Source organism: Schistocerca piceifrons, chromosome 4 (genome assembly GCF_021461385.2).
Source record: "Schistocerca piceifrons isolate TAMUIC-IGC-003096 chromosome 4, iqSchPice1.1, whole genome shotgun sequence".
NCBI classification, from domain to species: Eukaryota; Metazoa; Arthropoda; class Insecta; order Orthoptera; family Acrididae; genus Schistocerca; species Schistocerca piceifrons.
The window spans coordinates 141,197,146-141,214,492 of NC_060141.1; the positions used below are offsets into that span (position 1 = coordinate 141,197,146).

General features: G+C 37.7%; 1 protein-coding gene across 1 annotated transcript in view; it reads right to left on the reverse strand.

Moving 5' to 3' along the window:
• LOC124795676 overlaps window positions 1-17,347 on the reverse strand; it is a 37,485-nt gene that overhangs the window by 14,666 nt on the left and 5,472 nt on the right. Inside the window, exon 4 of the mRNA XM_047259748.1 lies at window positions 9,755-9,990. Within this exon, the coding sequence (XP_047115704.1) occupies window positions 9,755-9,990 (236 nt within the window). The remainder of the gene's footprint in view (window positions 1-9,754; window positions 9,991-17,347) is intronic.

Genomic DNA, 17,347 nt, shown 5'->3' on the forward strand with positions numbered 1-17,347 from the left:
GCTGTGTGGCTGGATTGAAGAGTTTTTAGCAAACAGAACACAGCATGTTGTTATCAATGGAGAGACGTCTACAGACATTAAAGTAACCTCTGGCGTGCCACAGGGGAGTGTTATGGGACCATTGCTTTTCACAATATATATACATGACCTAGTAGATAGTGTCGGAAGTTCCATGCGGCTTTTTGCGGATGATGCTGTAGTGCACAAAGAAGTTGCAGATTTAGAAAATTGTAGCAAAATGCAGAAGATCTGCAGCGGATAGGCACTTGGTGCAGGGAGTGACAACTGACCCTTAACATAGGCAAATGTAATCTATTGCGAATACATAGAAAGAAGGATCCTTTACTGTATGATTATACGATAGCGGAACAAACACTGGTAGCAGTTACTTCTGTAACTGGGAGTATGCGTACGGAATGATTTGAAGCGGAATGATCATATAAAGTTAATTGTTGGTAAGGTGGGTACCAGGTTGAGATTCATTGGGAGAGTCCTTAGAAAATGTAGTCCATCAACAAAGGAGGTGGCTTACAAAACACTCGTTCGATCTGTACTTGAGTATTGCTCATCAGTGTGGGATCCGTATCAGATCGGGTTGACGGAGGAGATAGAGAAGATCCAAAGAAGAGCGACGCGTTTTGTCACAGTGTTATTTGGTAAGCGTGATAGCATTACAGAGATGTTTAGCAAACTTAAGTAGCAGACTCTGCGAGAGAGACACTGTGCATCGTGGTGTAGCTTGCTGTGCAGGTTTCAAGAGGGTGCATTTCTGGATGAGGTATCGAATATATTTCTTCCCTTACTTATACCTCCCAAGGGGATCACGAATGTAAAATTAGAGAGATTCGAGCGTGCATGGAGGCTTTCCGGCAGTCGTTCTTCCCACGAACCATACGCGAACAGGAAAGGGAGGTAATGACAGTGGCACGTAAAGTGCCCTCCGCCACACACCGTTGGGTGGCTTGCGGAGTATAAATGTAGATGTAGATAATGTCACAAACAGAGAAAGTTACAGGCAATTTTCACAAATATGAGGCTCATTGAAAAAGTTAAGAGAACCTTTTTTGTCTCAAAAACAGTAACAAATTAAAAAATTACGAAGTATGGAAATGGAAGGTTACTTCATATGTAAACATTACACATAGGGAAATGGATAAACACACACACTGCCATAACGATATACCGTATTTACTCGAATCTAAGCCGCACTTTTTTTCCGGTTTTTGAAATCCAAAAAACCGTCTGCGGCTTAGAATCGAGTGCAAAGCAAGCAGAAGTTCTGAAAAATGTCGGTAGGTGCCGCCACAACTAACTTCTGCCGTCGATTATATGTAGTGCTACACAGGCATGGTTTGTAGGCACAAAGATAAATACTGGCGCCAAAACCTCTGCGTCAGTAAATAGATTTTTTTTTTTAAAAAAAAGGTGGAAGACGAGCTTTTTTTTTCTCCGCCCCGAGTTTCGACCACTGCATTTTCATACATTATCCAACGAAGTAAATACAAACTCAGTATTGTTCATCTTCGAATGCAGCAGAATTTCAATGTACTACAAAAATCCGACTGGCAAGACCGTTTGGGATGTTTGTCAATATGGCCAACTCTACGTTCTGAAATTTTTCCTACCTGTGACAAGAGATGGTTGCTAATAGGAACTTTTATGAATTGTGAATCACATGCAGTATTCTCTTCACCATAATAATAATACGAATATAAACATTTTGCCATGTTTTCTTTCGTGTTTGCTGCTATCTCATTTAAATCCTGCCTGCCTAATAAACTACGAAACTAGAGTGAGACAACAGCAAACGTGGAAGAATATACGTATCATGTTTATATTCGTATTAAGTGACACAGTCAGAAATGAAGCACGGCAACTGACTAGATTTTCAAATCTAAGATGACTCTAATTTCTGTGCAGAATTTGATGTACTAAAGAAGCGGCCGCAAAGATTTTCAAACGGAGAAAAATTTTCGCCTAACTCTCGTTCAGAACATGTTCCATCATACACAGTCTATTATTTGGTTCTTGTTGATCATTGTCAAAGAAAGCAGCATTGTAAGTAACAACAAATAGCAGTCTCTTGCCATTGTTTCGCTAATGAGACGATTCCTCTCTCTTTTTTTTTTTTATTGTTAGCGGCAGTAGTGTGCACAAAAGCAAGCTATGCTGCGAGCGGCGACAGTCCGTAAACACGCACTATCAGAATGCGACAAACAATGCATGACACAGTACAGTAATGCATTTTCAGCTTAGAGTAACAAAGAAAATGGCACTTATCAGATCGAAGCAAAATAAGCAATAGATTCAAACCAGATGAAGCACGTGAAAAAGGAAGGGTACCCGTATAAATACGGACGGAGAGCCTGACGCATGCTAAACATGCGTCTTCCCCGCATGCTAAGCTTACGACTCGAACCAAACTACTGCAGCTGTATCGTCATTCATACGACCTAAATTGTGTCTTATTTTACAATGGACCAAGTTTGATTTGATTTGGATGTGCGGCCTAAACCTTTTCTCTCCCCTTGAATTTCGAGTCTCAAATTTCGGGTGCAGTTTAGATTCGGGAAATTTTTTTTCCTTTATTTCGAGTCTCATTTTTCAGGTGCGGCTTATATTCGAGTGCGGCTTAGATTCGAGTAAATACGGTAGCACAAGAAAAAATGACAAAAAAAGTTTGTCATTGTAAACATATTTCACTGTCAATTGCAACAGTTTGCAATAGTACATTACAAACTATGCACATTCCATGGCATCAGAAGTCTCCCCAAGAATGCACAGCAATGTTATGTGATGCTACATGGCTGCCCTTTACAGGCAAATAAATCATGAAGAGAGACCACAGTGTGACTTGAGCAACCATTCAGGATGGCTGTTACCTGACTCAGAGTTCTTATGTAAAGACTGTAGTTCAGCATGGAAGGAGTGCATCATTTGTTGTCGTTTGGAGAGTGAAGTTTGATCACGGGTCACATTTACGGGCACGTGCACGTTAAAGGGCACACGCACGGCGACCGGTGAGGTCGGCTCATCCAGGCAGGGGGTGAGAATGAGATGAAAGATGGTGGCGGGCGAGTGGTCAGTGACAGGTCACCCCACGTGAACCTATCAGTAATGTCATGAGGGTTTACATCATTCCAGCACGCAGCTTCAAGACTATACTTTATCAACTCTTGCACTGATTACACACAAATGCTAATTAGTACAACAAAGTACAATAAGGCAAATGAATGAGGTGATTGACATGAATCAGCTGAGACACTGATATAATTTATATGAATTTTACATTGAAAGATATTAAATAAACAAATCTGCAACATGTGCAACTTACTGAATAATTTATAACTTTTGAACGAACGCAAGTACACAGCAGAGCAAGTGCTCATTTTAAAGATCTAATCAAAATGCAATGACTCACACACTTGTATATTTTTCAGCATCACTATTTCACTGGTAAAATACCAATTTTATTAATTTGTTGCTAATAATTAGGTAAAAGAAATAATACAAGGCAGATACATGAACAGCAAGGCAGTGTATGATAGCGAGTGTCATTACACACATTTCAACTTGGTTATCTTGTGATATTTGTAATTATTATGACATGTTGCCTTTGTTTATTAATCATTTCTCCATAGTTTTGTCCATATTTGTTTAACCTTTGTATATATGTATATTCTGATCAGTGCTTCTGAAAGACTGCTTCACATTCATATTGAAAATAGTTCTTTATAAAGAACTGTAATGTTATTTAGTGGCACAAATGGACATAACTATTTTTGCATTCTGCAAAGATAATTGCAAAACATTATTTCTGGGCAAACTAATGCAGCTACAAATTTGTGTAATGTGTGCTTCTTTATGAGAATTAGGGTGTGAATATAATGGTGCAAACAAAATTAAGATTGCTCTTCTATGTACAAAGTTATGCAAAGAAGTGGTGACCAATGGAAAGCAGTTACGTGATGTAGCTTGGATCAAGGGTATTTAAGCAGAACTGACACGAAGCTCCTGAACTGACTTCTGCGCGCCTTTTCCAAGGCCAGACCTGTGTTCTTCGATGCAACACTTTGGTGTTAGTTTTTTGCAGTCCCAGAATTGTTGAACTTGACCAAATTTTGCATATGCATCCAAATGGAAGATAGAACTTTTCGCAAAGAAACTGAACTTAGGATATTTTCAGTGTGGAACACACCAGGGACTTGTGTTTTTCATGTATTTTGTCTTTGGGTGATCATTTTTGTAAGGAAATGGGACTTTGCTGAAATGTTGTAGCTGTGGAACTCTTTTTTCCATTCAAGGGCTGCCACACTAGCCGCTGAAATGATACTGTGGGCTCTTGTTTATATATGTGCTAGTGTTGAGTGAACTTTATATCACTGAAATTAGGCTATATTTTAGCAAACTGATCAATTTGCTAAATATCACTTGATTTTTTTCAGCATTAAGCAACTTTTATTAAAATTTATATACCATGTTCAGTATTACTACTGTGGGCTTGAGCAATAATTAAAATGGCATGTAACTGTTTGGAAGATACTACCAATGAACTGCATTCAGCTAAGAATAAAAACTTGTGAATTTTAAGGAACTTAACACACACATTTGATTCATCATTTGACTTCAGTCTCCTAGGCTGTACTCTGGTTAACATTTGTTCTCGTTGGTCAGCAGCATCAAGAGTACTATATTTATGCACTTTAACAGGTGTTCAGCCCACGAATCTGGAAAAAGAAAGGGTAGGAGATCATACTCGAGTTAGATGATGAGAGCCAGTGAGCAGAAGCATTTGCAGCTCCAATCCATTCAGCTGACAGTCACAATGGATGCTGCAGAATCACAGCACTATACTGGTATTGAAGAAGACAAGGATTTTACAAGAGGAGCTACACGTGTGTAATGTTGCTGCAACCAATAAGTGAAGTGGAAAAGTGGACATGTCAGTGCATCTATAAGGCTATGAGGAAGGAGACAATATACTTGTAAGAATCATCACTAAAGATGAATTTTGGGCCAGGGACTATGACCTGGAACAGAAATGCCAGTCTGTAGAATAGCATCGTCCATTTGTATGACACAGGCACAAATTTTGTTGCAGTCCCTCTCCTGTCAAGTTAATGGTTAGCATAGCCTACGACATTACAGGACTGATTTTGTGCAATTTTGCCCCATGTGGAGGAACCGTTAATGCACTGTACTGTTGTTGCACTTTCCTGCAATGACACCCATCATGGGAGAAATGTCCTGAACATCTACTTGGTGCATTAATTATTCTGGACAATGCGAGACCCCATATGACTGTGTGTGTGTGTGTGTGTGTGTGTGTGTGTGTGTGTGTGTGTGTGTGTGTGTGCAGAATCTCCCCATGCAACAGGGATGGGAAATACAGGATCATTCACCATAATTGCCAGACTTATCACTTCGCAATTCTGACCTCGTACCAAAACTGAAACAGCCATGGTGTGGAACAAACTTTTGAACATGTGAAGACATTGCCACAGTAGTGATGCATGGGACCTGATGATTTACTCATGGTGAGGCCAAGGGTATTCAGCATCTTCCACTGCGTTGACAGTGTGTGATGGATTTGTTGGGAGGCCCTTTTGCGGGACTCTAAGGTGTCATAGGTCCATGTTGGTCGTCTATACTATTGTGTACTGTTGCAACTGACAGTAGAACACATTTGAAATGACAAAATTTGTTTTGTATTTCTTCTCCTTCTAGATCTTTATTGCAGTGTGTGTGTTCATCAAGCTCCCTATACGTCATGTTTACATATGAACTAACCTTCCATTCACATATTTAAGATTTTTTTAAATTCATTACCATTTTCAAGACAAAAGATGATTGCCATGACCTTTGCAATGACCCTTAAATTACTACTAAATACCGTATTTACTCAAATCTAAGCCGCACTTTTTTTATGGTTTTTGTAATAAAAAAAACCGCCTGCGGCTTAGAATCGAGTGCAAAGCAAGCGGAAGTTCTGAAAAATATTGGTAGGTGCCGCCACAACTAACTTCTGCCATCAAATATATTTAGCTCTACACAGACATGCTTTGCAGGCACAACAATAAACACTGGCACCAAAACCTCTGCGTCAGTAAAAAAAAAAGGGGTGGAAGACGAGCTTTTTTCTCCACCCCAAGTTTCGACCACTGCATTTTCATACACTATCCAATGAAGTAAATACAAATTCCGTATTGTTCATCGTCGAATGTAGCAGCATTTCAATGTACTACGAAAATCCGACTGGCAAGACTGTTGGGATGTTGTCAATATGGCCAACTATACGTTCTGAATTTTTTCCTACCTGTGAGAAGAGATGGTTGCTAGTAGGAACTTTTATGAATTGTGAATCACATACAGTATTCTGTTCACTATAAGAATAATACAAATATAAACATTTTGCCATGTATTCTTCCGTGTTTGCTGCTATCTCATTTAAATCCCGTCTGCCTAATAAATTACGAAACTAGAGTGAGACAACAGCAAACGCGGAAGAATCTACATATCATGTCATGTTTATATTCGTATTATTCTTATGCCTGATAGTGATAGGGTCAGAAATGAAGCATGGTAATTGACTAGATTTTTAAATCTAAGATGACTCTAATTTCTGTGCAGAATGTAATGTACCAGTAAAGAGGTGTCTGCAAAGATTTTGAAATGGAGAAAAATGTTCGCTACACTCTCGTTCAAAACATCTATCATATACAGTCTATTATTTGGTTCTTGTTGATCATTATCAAAGAAAGCAGCAGTGTAAGTAACGACAAATAGCAGTCTCTTGCCATTGTTTTGCTAATGAGACGATTCCTCTTTTTTTTTAAAAATTGTAAGCGGCAGTAGCGCGCACAAAAGCAAGCCATGCCGCGAGCGGCGACAGGCCGTAAACACTCATTATCAGAATGCGACAAACAATGCATGACACAGTACAGTAATGCATTTTCAGCTAAGAGTGACGTAAACACCCATAGCACAGAGAATGGCACTTACCAGATCAAAGAAAAATAAGCAATCAATTCAAACCAGATGAAGCACGTGAAAAAGGAAGGGTACCCATATAAATACGGATGGAGCACCTGACGCGTAGCAACGGCTACCTGGTAAAGCTTAACTACTATTTCTCTCCCCTTGAATTTCGAGTCTCAAATTTCAGGTGCGGTGTAGATTCAGGAAATTTTTTTCCCTTGATTTCGAGTCTCATTTTTCAGGTGCGGCTTAGATTCGAGTGCGGCTTAGATTTGTGTAAATACGGTATACAGAAAATATATAAAATGATGGGATACCAAGCATTTATAAAACACACTGTTACATTCAGAATTTTGTAATTCACTGCCATTTTCAAGACAAAAAATAGATTACTGGTAAATACACAGAAAATACATAAAACAATAAGGTACTTATTTTTTATAAAACACACTGTTACATTCACAAGTTCCACAGGCATCATTAAGCATAAAATTCAATTTTAAATGCAAAATCATAAAAGATTCCATTAGTTAGTGCTACCAAAATTTCACAGATAAGGGATAATACAGTGTCATATGTTGACAGGCCTTTTGAAAAACCAAACTTACTCTGAAACAGAATGTTATTAATATTCAGGTGATGTACAAGTACCCTGTGCCTCAGTTTCTCTAGTACTTCGGAGAAACTTGTTAAAAGAGAGATAGGATTGCAGTCTAAAACATTAGTTTTTCTTCCTTTTCGACAAGCAGCTTCGCAATAGCATGGATAAATGCTTATTGTTACAATTCAATGAATATAAGTTACAGAATAACATACATTAATTCAGAGCACTATTTTAGAATCTGTGTAGTAATCTGGTGAAATCCATAAGTGAAATAAGCAGGAAAGCAAATCATACATCTATACGGGGTACCTCAAACAAATGTTTATATTTGAACTCAAAATAAAATAGGGGCCAAAGTCTATCAACAAAGCCTGTATTTATTATTGAAATACACAGTTTAGGAATTAACTTCTTAAAAATAATGTCATTTAAATGAAATCAAGCATGGTTATGGCACTTATTTAAACAATGAACAAAATATTCCATGAAGGCTGGGCATGTAGACACTGGGATGGCTGCCACTTCACTCCAAAGAAGTCAGATTACATTTTAGATTTGACATACACACATACGAAAAAATCTATGGGGCTCAAATCTGGACTGTATGGGAGCCAATTTATGTCACCCCTCTTGGAAATCAATTTACCAGGGAAAATTTTATGAACTCGCAATATAAACACATCGGACATGTATACTGTGGCTCCACCTTGCTGAAACCATGATCTTTGGTTATGTTGCTGTTATTATGGTCTTAGTCCAGAGACTGGTTTGATGCAGCTCTCCATCCTACCCTATCCTGTGCAAGCTTCTTCATCTCCAAGTACCTACTGCAACCTACAACCTTCTGAATCTGCTTAGTGTATTTATCTCTTGGTCTGCCTCTACAATTTTTACCCTCCACACTGCCCTCCAATACTAAATTGGTGATCCCTTGACACCTCAGAACATGTCCTATCAACTGATCCCTTCTTCCAGTCAAGTTGTGCCACAAATTCCTCTTCTCAATTCTATTCAGTACCTCCTCATTAGTTATGTGATCTACCCCTCTAATCTTCAGCATTCATCTGTAACACAACATTTCGAAAGCTTCTATTCTCTTCTTGTCTACACTATTTATTGTCCATGTTTCACTTCCAAACAGGGCTACACTCCATACAAAACTTTCAGAAAAGACTTCCTGACACTTAAATCTACACTCACTGTTAACAAATTTCTCTTAAACGAGAAAATTTTGCAATTAAGGCACAAAAAATCATTTCACATTGTCACATAATGTTCCAAATTCACAGCAACTGCACAATTGCTCTCATCCGCCACTTATTCCTGTAGCCAACATCACAAGCCATACAGTACCTACTGGTGAATGAAGGGGTTTCTCATGGTTCTGTTTAGGATTTGTTGCACTATGGTAGAGCAATTTTGCTTACTGGCATAACCATTCAGGTGAAAATCAGCATAGTCAGAAAAAAATATGTTGTTAAATGAAGGACACTCAGTCACATCATTAACAAACTGCAGCCTATATTTGGCATCCTGAGGGTTTTATTTTTGCGCCAACTGGATTTTGTAAGGGAGTAGTTTAAGGCCTTTTTGCAGAATTCAGTGGAGTATTGACCTATGCACATTTAAAGAACTTGCATGCTTATGAATGGAGAGGTTAGGATCATTAAAAACAGACTGATTTACATCCTCCACAGATTTGCCCATTCTTGATGGCACTGAGCACCTGGATTTCAGTTTGGCCAGTGTTGGACCAGTCTCCTCAAACGTTTTGACCCATTTCCAGATAAGGGGAACACTTGGAGCATCATTTGCATCACACAATCCACGATTGGTGCAAAATTTCCTCCATGCTACAGTCCCCAAATCACTGTCTTTGTAAAATTCTTGCACACAGAATGCAACAGAATGCATGATACACTCCTGAGAAGCACTCCATATCAACTGAATCCTAAAGGCCAAGCAAGCAATAAACATATCCCCCACCCCCACCCACCCACCCACACACACACACACACACACACACACACACACACACACACCACTGATTTGTCATGCATGCACAGAGAACTCTTCAAATATGAACTTTCTTTTGAGACATCATGTAAAATGGTAAGACATTAACTAAGTGCACATAGCATTCAATCATTATACAAATCAAACAGTACTCACATGTACAGTAAGCCAAGATCCACAGTAGAAATAGGAGGTTCAACAGTTATACTGGTTCCAATTCCAATTGCTGTTAAGTTTACAGTAATGGTTCTGCTGTTTGTGACTTTTATCTCCATGGTGTCACTGTAGTTACCAGTATCAGTCAGATATATCACGACTTCAATAAGTTTGGTTTCATCTGGATTTATCATAAAACATGTGGGGCTGATGCTCCAGGGTGATTTGGTTTTGATCTAAAAATTGGAAAATGCGAAAACTTAAAAGATATTCACACAGACAAAGGAAAAAAATAGAATTTCTCCTCTTCGCTCTTCTTAGAAAGTGAACATACACATACATGGAGAGAGGGGTAGAAGGAGAGAGAAATGAAGGGAGGGGGGAAAGAGATGGAGGGAAGGAGGAAGGGGAATGGGAGAGAGAGAGAGAGAGATGAATAAACAATATAACAGAGTCAATCTGAAAGTTTTGAAAAGTTCTGTTCTTCCTAGAGGATACTTCCCTATATTGTCAACACATTTCCATTCCAGATGTTGTGTTGAATGTTGCATTCTGTCACACCACCACCATCAAAAGTTTAATGTTAAGCCAACTCATAGAGACTACTCAGGAATGTATCCTACACAAACAAAACTACTTTCTGGGAGCCAAAACATTTAGAAGAGGTCTTTTTCTCATTTCTGATAAATTTAATAAATAAAATCAGGACTTAATTGAGCAGTAAGATAGATATGAGGGTTTCTCAAGCAGGATTTCAGTATTATGACATGTTTTTTCTTGTGTTAAACTGACTGTTTTGGCTACATTATGTACTGCAATACCTTTATTGATGAACAGATTGCCAACAGTCACTGGGGAAGGATGAATATCATGAGAAGAGTTACAGATACATGAATGCTGTTAAGTTCCTGAGTCAACTGGTAAGCTGCATTTTGCACAAAGAACAAAGCCAAATTACAGAAATCAAATCTGTGAAGTAAATTGTGCCAAAGTTATAAATAATGAACCTTCGACTCTGAGGTTTGAGAGTGTACTAACCAAGTAATAAATAAAATTGATCCAAGTCACACAAATATGACATTACTCGTAACTCCTGAACAATATACATCTTCAGACTCTGCAAGACACAGAACAACGGTGTGTATGATACAAACTAGAATAATATAGAGAGACAGTCAGCGCTGCTCAGCACATATACATACCCAATTCACCGGTAGAAAGTGTGGCAGAGACTGCACCATGCACACACCGCACACAGCAGCCTCCAGCAACTGACCCACACTGACACAGTTGGTGACCGATTCAAACACACGTATGTGGCGACACCACTCTCAACACAGTCACCACTCTCAGCACACTCACACTCACACGCACTAGTAACAGGATACTGTACAGGTGTGGTATTTTCAGCTGGGAAGCTTTCTAACATGAAAACACTTGAGGAAGATCTTAGGGATGTCTACCAATCGAATTCTGAGAGACTACATTGATCTGTTGTCAGGTACAGTAAGGACTCTCTCTGATAATTTTTTTCCTCAGTGGCAGCTGTAGCTGGAAACTCAGACAGGATTCAATGTTCAAGAGAATTTCTTTAGCAATGGAAGGAGGACTAAAATGCCATATCCAGTTTCTTGAGGCACTAATTAATATTCAAATTTTATTTTAAACATAGAATATTTACAACAAAAAATTATTTCTCATGCTCCAGCTCTATGGATAACTACAGTCAAGTAGCACGTGGAATACAATTATTTCTCCAAATGTTCATAAATTGTTTAACTTTTTACAACAGATTAAATAGGCTATGGTTATCACTATTAATGGCATTCATGGAAGTGTGACAACACTCCAAGTCATTCTCAAAATATGCAGTGTGATGCTCACAAATCCGTTACACTACAAATGGTATCCACAGAGTGCATCAGAAAAGTGTTTTCGCCATCTTAGCATGCTGACTGATAATAATAAATTAAAAATATATATCTTGAAAGCAGTATGTGAAAGAAACTTCTGTCTTATTATTGAAACTAAACTTACACAAAATACCCCACTATCATATAATAAGATCACAGCAAAAACAGAAGTGAGAATATTATTACACCTATGGATTAGTTTGTAATCAAATATAACTGATGATCCACTTGAATACTACATATACTGCCACTGGTTTTCACGGAGGTAGTGATCACCTGATGATGTGCTAAAATAACTGTAGTTCCCACAACTGTTGCAGTCAGCTTTCATGATGGAGAATAGTTTGTGGATACGGCTTTAAACACAACATTTGAATAGGCTGGCAGCCTATATACTATGTTTTGTTTGGGTGACGGGATCAAGAGGTGTGCTGTTATATATCACTCCAGAGGAATGATGTGTATCCTTCGTGTCCTTACAAATGAATGATACCCACAAATGAAAATCCTAAAAAAAGTTCACATAGAAGAGGGCCAAAATATTGTGTGCACTTGTTATTTTATTTGTATTTGGATAACCACACTGAGGGATGACACATATAGTCAAAATGCAAGAAATACTACTGCAGATACAGACATATAACCTCCTAGCATCACTGGCTTACTTGTAGAAGCACAACATCCTCAATGAACATATAATTCTGACAATAGATATAATGATTAATCAAAAATGAAATGTCATTATGATTCTATCATTCTTTGGATAGATTTGTATGTAGAGGTTTAGTGTTGGACATTTTGTCTTCACAGAAGCTCCAAGGTATAGTTAATGTTGTATTCATTGACGGCCTATATATACAGGGTGTTAACTAATATGTGGGAAGTTCATGGAGAATGTTTCTGCATACATATGGTCATCTTCTCTTTTTTTTATTTTGTAATTACGGGCACTATTTTGTTTTTAAATGTTTGCTTCATTTCTGTCTTTTTTTTTTCATTTTGGTTCCACAGGTACTTTTTCTTTTTAAATGTTGTATTCTGATGGCTAAACAAAATACTCAAAATGTCTACCATTAGCTCTAACACAGGCTTCTAAACGCCACATCGTGGTTTATCTTACTCGCTCCCACATTCCATGTAATGATTAATAAAACAAATGAAATATCATTCTGATTCTATCATTCTTTGGCTGGGTTTGTAGGCAGAGGTTTTGGGTTGGCCATTTTGACTTCACAGAAGCCTGATGTTATCTAGTTAAGGCTGTATTCACTGATGGAATATATATACAGGACATTAACTAATATGTGGAAAACCCCTGGAAAATAGAGAGAGGACTTGAAATGAAGCAAAAATGCTCTTATACACATATTGTCATCTTTTATTTTATTTTGTGGCTACTGAAATGGGACTACCTTCCCAATCCTATCTGAAATTCCTGCCTCATGTCAACATTCTCTGAAGAGGTCATTTTAGCTTGAATTTTGACTTTCTAGACTTTATACTATTAGGTCTATACCCAATTCCAGTAGTGAACTGCCCTTTAAAAAATTAGTACAAATGAGTTTATTATCCCAGATTAAATTTTATATTAGTATGCTACCCGATTTATATTTGCAGCTAAGGGGAGTAAACCGCTTGTTAACAACCCAACTTCAAAATTTTGTGATATGAACTGTGCAGTCATATTGCACCACATATTCTTGAAAATTTACTTCTGTTCTATTTCTGAAAACCCATGATGTTTATTCATTATGATTATTTAAAATGATTGCTCTACTCGAGAGCAAACCAAAATACAAATTTTAATTCAATGTGATTTGTTTAGAATTTACTAAAATGTAATTTAAATTGTTGCACTGTAAAATGCATTGAAATAGTGTACAAAATTAAGTTAACTTTTCCAAACTGAATATCAGGACTTGTGGGGCAATATGTGGCCCATTTTCTGATGTAAGTAGCTAAAATCATCTCATGTCTTTCAATTGTTATTTTGTAAATCTTACATTTAGCAATGTATTCAACTGTTTAGTTTTATATAAAAGGAAGTGGCACATGAGCTATGAAGTCAGTCTGCATGATTGTCTTTTGGAATCTATTTGTGTGAGAATCTTTCAGAGGCTGTCAGTTGTCCAGTGTATATTCCGCCAATGTACATGATATTCGGTCACAATATAAGACAAGAAAAGTGTTATACTCTGCGTTTTATTTAAAAATTAGTACAGTAGTGATGCTGAATGCTGGACTTTCTAACACAACAACCCCAAGGGTATCAAAGCTGAGTATTTCATAATATGGAGCAGCTAAGTTACTGTGTAAACTTTCATTAACTGTGACTGAAATTTTCTAATTTTCGTTCATCTTTGTACTTGGTAGAGGTCCGAACTATTAAATTGCTCCAAAGGTATGATTGAGAATTCATTATTACTACTGTCGAACTACAGACACAACTAGAGAAACTGTATATTTTTTTCTCACTCAGCATTAGTGGTAATTAAAATGCTTCCCTCTTCTCACACATTTAAGGGTGGCATTTTACTACAGACACTATTTTGTTTTCAAACGCTTGCTTCACTTCTGACTTTTTGTTTTCAAATTTCCATCTAGTTTCCACAGGTGAGGTTTTTTTTTTTTTTTTTTTTTTTTTTTCAAGGGCTGTCTTGTGATGGCTAAATGAAATGCTCAAAATGACTACCATTAGCTCTAAAACAAGTTTCTAAATGGCGTACTGTGGATTATCTTGCTTGCTCCCATATTCCAGGTGTCTGCTGCATCAGATGAAAACCTTCTTGAATACAGTGGTGAAGACCTTGAACATTTGTAACATCACACTATGTCCTTCAAATTCCTCCAAAGATAAAAGTCTGATAGATTCGGGTCACAGGATTAAGCAGGATAAGATGTTGTCACCCCATGAACAATGCATTTACTTCAAATATGGAGATTTAAAACTGTTCTTGCTTGCAGAGCAAAATGGGGGAGAGCCTTGCCATGCATGAACTACACACTCTGATGTAAGTGTAGTGGGAAGTCTTTCAGCAAAATATTTAAACGTTTCTTTAAAAATTTCCTGTAAGATGCTACAGTCAGTGCTCGACAGAAAATGAAATTTCGAATGAATCTGTCTCCAGTTACACCAGGCCATCCATTATGGTAGACTGTTATTGACATCTTATTTGCGACACTGCACAAGGACTGTCATTTGACCACACATGAGCATTGTGAAAATTCTGCACTCCATTCCTGGTAAACTTTGCTTCATCAGTGAATAGTACAGTAAACACAAAGTGTTGGCCAGGAGCACACATCCCTAGTAACCAAATATAAAAGAGCTTTTCTGAACCAAAAATCTGTTTCAGTAAAATCTTGTACCCTCTGTAGTTGGCAAGGATAAAGGAGTTCCTTTCCTTAGACTTTACACACTGTCACATGACTAACATTCGCAGTTTCTGCATTTCCATGCTACTGCTGCCATTATTGTCCTCAATATGATGAAGTACTCAATCTTTTAAGTCTGGTGTTTTAACAATGAAATGATATTTTCTAGAAACAGCCTGTATCCATAATACATTCATAAATTCTTTGAAGGGTCTTACTGTTTGGTAAATTCCTACTAGGAAATCTTCTAGCTTTAGATAAATTGCAATTTGCAGGTTCATACATTGGGTGCATGCCAATTAGAATACATTTTAGCCATAAATGTACAGTAAACATTAGTCCAATAAGAATTTTATCAAGCAAGCACCACACCCATGACCGGAAGTAGGACATAACTCATCAGTCACCAGCTGAAATCAACAACACACGCTTGTTCAGGGCTGCCCCTCTCAGAAATAGGTAACTCGATTCCTGGTGGGGGAAGAATGTTCAGTACACACTAAACACTAGTCCAATAAAAACTGCAGAGTTTATTTCCACTACTGATTGTGTTTGCAATACTAAAAGCATTTGCTTATTTCCTATAGTACAATGGTAAATAAGATAAACATAACATGACTTTGACTTAACACATCCAAAAAGAACAACATTTGAAAAGAAAAAGAACTTGTAGAACCAAGCAGGAAATTTGAAAACAAAATCACAGAAATGAAGCAAACATGTAACAACAAAAAAGTGTTTGTAACTACAAAAATCATAAAGTCATCTACCCATTATCTAGAGGTTTCCCACTTATCTGTTAACACCCTTTTTATATAATAGGTGTCGGTATATTATTCAAGAAACTGGACCAAGTCTTACATCATTGCATTCAATGCAACAGTTGGCAAAATAAGAGGTAAAGAAGAACAATATTAAATCTTCATTGAAAAAAATCATGCCCAGGCACAACCAAGACCTACAGGTGTGGGGATATCAGCTGTTTATTGCTGAGAATATTTCACATGAATTTTTAATGGTAGTCGCCATTGAGTTAGAGGGGAGCTCCTAACATACTGTAATGCTGCTTGGATATTAGCTGGTGGCACCTCTAGCACATCAAACTAAGATAAAAGTAATTAAAGCTTGACTTATTAGTGTATATGTTCTTAGTTCCTTTGCTGTAACTCTGCAAGCCGTACAGAATGCTGAGAAATGACAGGAAGCTCATTTCATTGGTCAAATATAAATGTGTAATCTGAATTCTCATAGTATTAACTACGAGTATAACTTGATTCTCACTGGCCCTTTCACACACTGCAGCCACCAAGGGCTGAAGTTACCCATAGGTGTTTCCACAGATCAAACACATGGACCTACTCCTCATCTCAGAGTGCCCAGCTTGACATGAGAACTCACATCAGGTAAATGGCTTTAACTCCATTAAGCTCCACTTTCCATCCTTTGTGCAGCCTGCTGGCTCCTCCTCTACTCAACCAGTGTTATGATAGTCATGTAATAGACCAAAGTGGAACTGCCCTACCTGTTCTTAACCACTTCTGACATTAATACAATTTTTTCTTTATTCTATCTTGTACTATTAATACAACATATTTGATAATTACACAAAATAGCAACTTTCTAATTCATATTTTACTTCATTAATATTTATTATCCACTCAATAGTTTTCACACTATGGATGATAATACTCTTTGATTTTTCTGGAAATATTTTCTTTAAAGGAATATTCACGATATACAGTACAGGAAAACAAGGCAAAATTGTCAGTGAGCAAATAATTGTTTATTTCTTAATAGGGATGGACATGATCAGCCAAAAATGGTCACATACCACTGCCATTTTTCACACTATGGATCTAAACTCAGTCTGAAGTTGGAAACAGTGTGAAACAAGACTCATCTGACCAAATGACTGACTTCCATTTTCGATAGTCCAGGTTTTATGGCTTTGGCACCACGTTTTTTGTTACAGGCATTTGCATGCTTCATGTACAGTCTTTGAATTTCAACTTGCCCTACAATTCCCAACTTATAGTGCTTCCTTTCAACTGTTTTGGTGCTGAGAGGATTCACAAATGTGACATTCAGTTCTGCAGCAACTTTTGCAGCTGCCATTCTCTTCAATGACTTCTTCTTCTTCTTTTGCTAGTGCCTTTGCCCCACATTTTGCGCAGGGTTGGCACAGTTAAGGATGGATTTGGCATGGTTAATTTTAAGGGGTGGCCAGATGCCCTTCTTGCCGCCACCTCATACAGCCCACGACAGAATGAGTGAAGCCCAGCTGTCTGCGTCTAGTGTAAGCCAT